Source organism: Lissotriton vulgaris, chromosome 2_2 (genome assembly GCF_964263255.1).
Source record: "Lissotriton vulgaris chromosome 2_2, aLisVul1.2, whole genome shotgun sequence".
Classification (NCBI taxonomy): Eukaryota; Metazoa; Chordata; class Amphibia; order Caudata; family Salamandridae; genus Lissotriton; species Lissotriton vulgaris.
This window is the reverse complement of record NC_141688.1, coordinates 1,243,778-1,249,777: the sequence shown is the minus strand read 5'-3', so window position 1 is coordinate 1,249,777 and position 6,000 is coordinate 1,243,778. Positions and strand designations below refer to the sequence as shown.

The window sequence follows — 6,000 nt, the reverse complement described above, 5'->3', positions numbered from 1 at the left end:
TAAGGTGAGAGGTCCTACAGCATTCAAAGATGCTTCGCTGTTCAATTTTTCTGAAGTTCTGAAAACAGACCAGCTACAAACACAAAGAAAATAAATACTGCTGGGAAACTGATATGACGTTAAAAACCCAAGTTCTAGTGAGAACACAGAAGCTTGCGTCTGTTTGCTGTTACATCTGCCTCACTTCCTGTTGGGTGAACTTGTGCCATCTTTGCGGCGGTAGGGGCGGGAGGGGACTCCGACAATGCCTCAGTGTAAGCTGCTCCGACGCCTCTGCAGAGCTTTCGGAAACTGCCACACAGTGAAGAAGAGAGGATGCAGTTTGCCGATGCTCGTGTGCTCTAAGACGTTACTGTTTGTTTCTGTGCAATCCATTAGTTGGGTCCTCAGTTCAGCTTTCAGGGAACAGAAAAGGGCCTGCCGGAGGAGTTTTGTGCACGTGCGGTTAATGACCTCATCTGGCAGCCCGGGGCTTCCTCAATTCCACCTCCCTGCAGGGGGTGGACTTCAGGCCTCGGTGGTTCCCGCTTGTCGGCTTCGGCGGGTTGTGGCCGCAGCATCTGGAAGCTTCGGTTCTTCTGAGTCGAGAGGAGGCCGCTGAGAGCACCCACAACAACACCCTTCCTGGCTGTGTTCACCTGTTGCACGCACAAGTGCGTGCGCCCGGCTCAGCACCTCCTGAGCACGAGAGCAGCGGGAGCGAGGCTGTCAGGAGCCACCATGGACCGGATGGAGTTTAAAGATGCTTTTTGGGTAAGTGCCCGACAGAAGCCCGCTTACATGTAATATCAGCGCACTTAAATACAACTCTTTTTGATCATTCGATGTCTGAATGAATGAATGCATAAACTGAGAAGCACTGTGGACTGAATTGCCCATGCGTGCTTTTGCCTGAAAAGGGAGACTCATAGTGCATTTTAGCAGATGCAGAAGAGCTGACCCTTTACCCCCTTCGCTTTTCCTAAGAAAATTATGAGGTGCCGCTCACTATATTTGTTGGTTCTAATTCGGGACTACATTTAGATCTGTCACTCTGTGAGATTTTGAGATCTATGTTTGTTCTGTTGTATTTGATATTTAGCACATTAAAACAGCATCGAGAGGACATCAGAGCCGGTATTGCTGGAGTATCCGCGCCCTCAGGTAGGGAGGGAGTCGTTGGCATCCTCCGGGTCTCCTCCCAAAGGGTGTATTCAACGACAACTTCCTCTATGGCTTACATATATGACAACCCTGGCGGCTATTTTACTCATGCATCTGAATCAGAAATGTGGCCGAGGTGCCGCAGGGGAACGTCACTATGCATGGCATGGGTGCAAAATGCTCAAATGTATGATGTATATTACAGAAGAGTCTGAGGGCAATTTGGAGGACTTAGCTCCAAAGACTTGAGGCAGACCTTTTGTTTACATTGCATATCCTATACTTGGAGTAGGCTTAGGGTCATCCTCTTGGTGATGATTGGATGGCTTTGGTGTCTGTCTCAGTTACATGAACTCCCTGTTCTTGTGTTTGTCCCAACCAGGAACATTTATTTCTTACAGTGTTCTGATTGGATAAGTTGTATCCTTCTACTGCATACATGAGCAACCTTTTTTATTTGTTTTGAGCATTCCATGGGAGTACCTGTCTTTCTTTATCTCTCTTCCCTTTTCCTCTACCTTCCCCGGCCCACTAACTTTTCACTCTCCGCGTTCTCCGATGCTCCTCATCCTGCTTCTACTAACCATGTTTTAATTAAAAAAAAAAAGATTTTTCAAGTGGGCCCAGCAGCTGCAAAGTTGCTGACTGGACACTCACTTCCTTATTTAGCTTATTGCGCACACTCTTTCACATTTGCAACATTTTATTTAACTATTCTAACAGTGGCATCTGCAATGTTGAAAAATGTAAATCAAAAATAGCCAACATGCAACATAACCCATGCACACACGTATGTCACGCGACATAGGTGTGAAGTGTTATGATACACATGTGTGCATGCAACACAATGCTTTGGTAGCCTACCTGCCAAACGTTGGCTAAAAGCATTGCCAAATACAATAGGTTAATGACAAGACCTATTGGTTTTGACATAGCTTGTTGTAATATTTGAGGGCATTTGCCGCCCCGCAAAGGGCCCAGGGGACTGCAAATGCATGGGTTTTGCAGGAGATTTCACCCATAGGTATTGTTTTTCAGAGGTGATAAACTTTCCGATTCCCTGAAGTGCCAACTTTGCCAAACTCCCAAAACTTTTTTGGCAAAATCATAAATGTACACATGCCTAGTCTGTGTGCTCTCTAGAAGGAAATTGGCTATCTAGACCAGCTTCATGATTGTTACTCGCTATCACATTCTCCACGTTTAATGGATGGTCCAGAGAAAATAGGAGGCCTCTAGGTATGATAAGCTCAACATCTTACACCATCAATTAAAATCCGGTTCCAGCACCCTGTGAGGGACCCATAGTTTGGAATCACTTGACTTCTCATTAACGTCTATAATTGAAGACTTGCTATACACAAAAGTCGTTAACCAGACAGCGTAAAAGCTATTTCCATGCACTAAGAAATAATTTCTTTAGCACATCCAGCAGACCGGAATTAATAGATCACGTAGGAAAAAAGTCACACTCCACAGCACGCTTAGAAATATATTCTGTATGTGTACATATTATCAGGGGAGTGGACAGATATAACATAATTTCCTTCTATAATTAATTTCCTCAAATTTTATCAAAGGTTTGACTGGGAGTCAAAGCATCCCTGGAAAATATGTCAGTACCTGCCTCATGTGGAACAAAGTGAGCACAATGTGCAATCCAACCGACCGCCGGAAATATTCCAATTTTTCAGAGCATGGCACAGTACAGAGAAGCATTATTTCTCAGCACAGCAAACGTCATATCAGCCTGTTTAGAAATTGTGTGTTTCTACATCAGTGCTGGTTCCGTAGAAAACCCCCAGAAAGTGGGCCCTTTTCTTCCAGCCTACCTTAGGTTTGTCATTGTCCCAAATGGTTAGTCCTGCCAGGTTGCCACGTTCCAGGGGGTGCTGTCACCATACTCGTTCTCCCTTGTACTAGCATAAATATTCACATTAAAAGTGGTAGAATACCTGCCTTAGTAGCAGTGTCAATGAAGATGGCCGACCTCTAAGTTCAACAACCTTATAGGGAGCAATGTCAGCCAAGTGATCTGGTGACGAGATGCAGAAGGAACTTGATTGAAACCACTTTTCCACCTCTATCGACTTTTGATGAGTGAGCGAGATGACCTAAGTGACTGTGTATACTAAAGGAAGCGGGGGTCAGTGAAGAGGCTCAGCAAGACAAACATCTGTGGGAATGAGAAGCAAGAGAAACATCTGAGGGGATGAGAAGCAAAAGCGAGAGAAACATCTGAGGGGATGAGAAGCAAGAGAAACATCTGAGGGGATGAGAAGCAAGACAACACCTGTGGGAATGAGAAGCGAGAGAAACATCTGAAGGGATGAGAAGTAAGAGAAACATCTTAGGGGTTGAGAAGCAAGGGAAACATCTGTGGGAATGAAAAGCAAGAGAAACATCCGAGGGGATGAGAAGCAACACAAATATCTGAGGGGATGAGAAGCAAGACAAACATCTGTGGGAATGAGAAGCAAGAGAAACATCTTAGGGGATGAGAAGCAGAGAAACATCTGAGGGGATGAGAAGCGAGAGAAACATCTGAGGGGGTGAGAAGCAGAGAAACATCTGAGGGGATTAGAAGCGAGAGAAACATTTGAGGGGATGAGAAGCAAGAGAAACATCGGAGGGGATGAGAAGCTTGATTGAAAAAGCTTTATTCGAGTTACACACTCATAAAAGCACAGACATATAAATTCATACATTTTTAAAACATCAAACATTCAATTACAATAAAATTTATAATCGAGAATACATAGTTCATAAGCATTAAAATTGTTACCAATTGGGATAAGATAAGCTTTTTCATGATATGCAAAAACTAAATGCATGTTGAGGTATAGGGACCTCCGCGTCACGGACCATTCCCGAAGTTTATACAATTAAAAACTCATACCATACATATTAGCCGCATTTTGTAATTAAAATTCATATGTATCTCCCAGTAGATATTTGCAAGGATAAAACAAACAAAGGAAAATGTAAAATTCAAGACATATTGGGGGATAAAGCCCTCCGCCTTATAGACCATGCCCAACCCAGATATTTTGCTGTTCCTACTACGATGGACATTTCAGTGGAGGAACAGATAATTCTCAGCCCCTCCACACCGCTTCGGACACCAAGATTCCTACATACTGGAGCCAACCAAGATTTTCTTGGCATTACATAGGCCTCACATATAAAAAGAAAATGTGCGACGTTTTCATTGGGGGCCCCACATGACGGGCAGCACAAACCACTACTAGTTTTCCAGCTGGACGTCAGACTCCTCAAGGGGAGAGAGCCTGCCCTTAACTGGAAAAATAGTTTCCTGTCTAATGGGACAGTTATACTGTCCCAATACTTTTCTAGGGATGGTCTTTGTTTGATTTCCATAAATCTACCCCCCATGGAATCCGAGTTTGTGCTCCTCCAAAGTTTCTGGTCGATGTGATCCCAATATATTTCTTTGATATTGGATTTGCTAGGGAATACCTCCCCAAGGGGGTTTTCCCATAATTTGGAGAGCCCAAGTTCCGCAAGGACGTCCCTAAGCGTTTTTAGCCATTTAATTTTGCTAAAAACATCTGATTTGGCTAATGCTAGGAACCCCTCAGCGTAGTGTCTTATTTCCATGGTTGTCCATAGCCGTCTCCAGTAGAGGATAGGCCTCAGTCGGGCACGGTCCCTAAGCGATCTTCTGCCTAAATCAAGGCCAAGCGGTATTAGTGGGGTACTTTGGGGTAGACTAGTTATCCCTCTCAAAAACCTGTTCTCGGATTTCTGAACGGTGGTAAGATTCTCAAAGCCCCAGACTTCAGCCCCATAGAGGGTTGCGCCCAGAGCTTTTGCGTCATAAACCATAAGAACAGGTTTTATGGGCCTGGTCTTGGATTTTACTTGCTCAGCCCTGAGGGCTCCTGAGATTTGCTGATGTTTCAACACCGCCTTCTCTATGTGTCTTGACCAACCAAGTTTGCTTGATATCTCAACCCCGAGGTATGTGAAAACATTTACTAGCTCTAATTTAATATTGTTCAAAAATACCCTAGGTTGAGATTGGCGCTTTTGCCCAAAGGCCATCAACTTGGTTTTATTTACATTTACCTCTAGACCCCTTTCCTTACAAAATGCGTCAAAAATATTCAGGGCTCGCTGGAGACCCGACGGGGTCTTAGACACAATCAAGGTGTCGTCCGCGAACATCAGAATAGGAACTCTGATGCCCGCTAACGAAGGTGCGTCAACCATTGCGTCCAACATCCTATCTACAATGCCATTAATGAACAGGGAGAACAGCAGGGGTGCCATTGCACATCCCTGCCGCACCCCCCGCTCAACTGGAAAATTAGTGGTGGATTCCCCATTCCTCCCCCACTGGACCTTGGCATAGTTGGTTTCGTGAAGACGCATTATCAACGTGAGCAAATCAAGTGGGACCCCTATTTTGGACAGAACCTCCCACAGCGTGCACCTGGGCACCAGATCAAAGGCAGCCCTTAGATCTACAAATGCTACATAAAGGCTGCCTTTGCCCAGGAGTACAGTCCCCCACCGTAGCATGGTGAAGCGAAAAATTTGGTCGACCGTACTGGTTGCACGTCTGAATCCTGCCTGGTAGGGGGATAAGGCATTGTTGTCATCTACCCAGGCCATAAGTTTGTCGACCAGCATCTTCCCCACTACTTTTTGCATAGTAGCCAACAAACTTATTGGTCTATAGTTTGCTGGGAGTGACCGGTCGCCTTTCTTAAAAATCGGTATTATTATTGCCCCCTTCCATATATTGGGGATTTTTGCCCCTTTGGCCAAGCCATTTCCCAACAGGGTCGCATATTTTGCCCACTTGACCTTGTCGTGTTTAAAGATGTC

At 44.9% G+C, this 6,000-nt stretch overlaps 1 protein-coding gene across 2 annotated transcripts in view; it reads left to right on the top strand.

The window, feature by feature from the left end:
* The first annotated feature begins 246 nt into the window (after positions 1–246).
* Positions 247–6,000, top strand: part of PSTPIP1 (proline-serine-threonine phosphatase interacting protein 1) — a 527,591-nt gene continuing 521,837 nt past the window's right edge. For both annotated transcript variants that reach the window (XM_086959166.1, XM_086959165.1), the window contains exon 1: positions 247–753. In XM_086959166.1, coding sequence (XP_086815292.1) covers positions 721–753 — 33 coding nt within the window. In that variant the 5' untranslated portion in view covers positions 247–720. The remainder of the gene's footprint in view (positions 754–6,000) is intronic.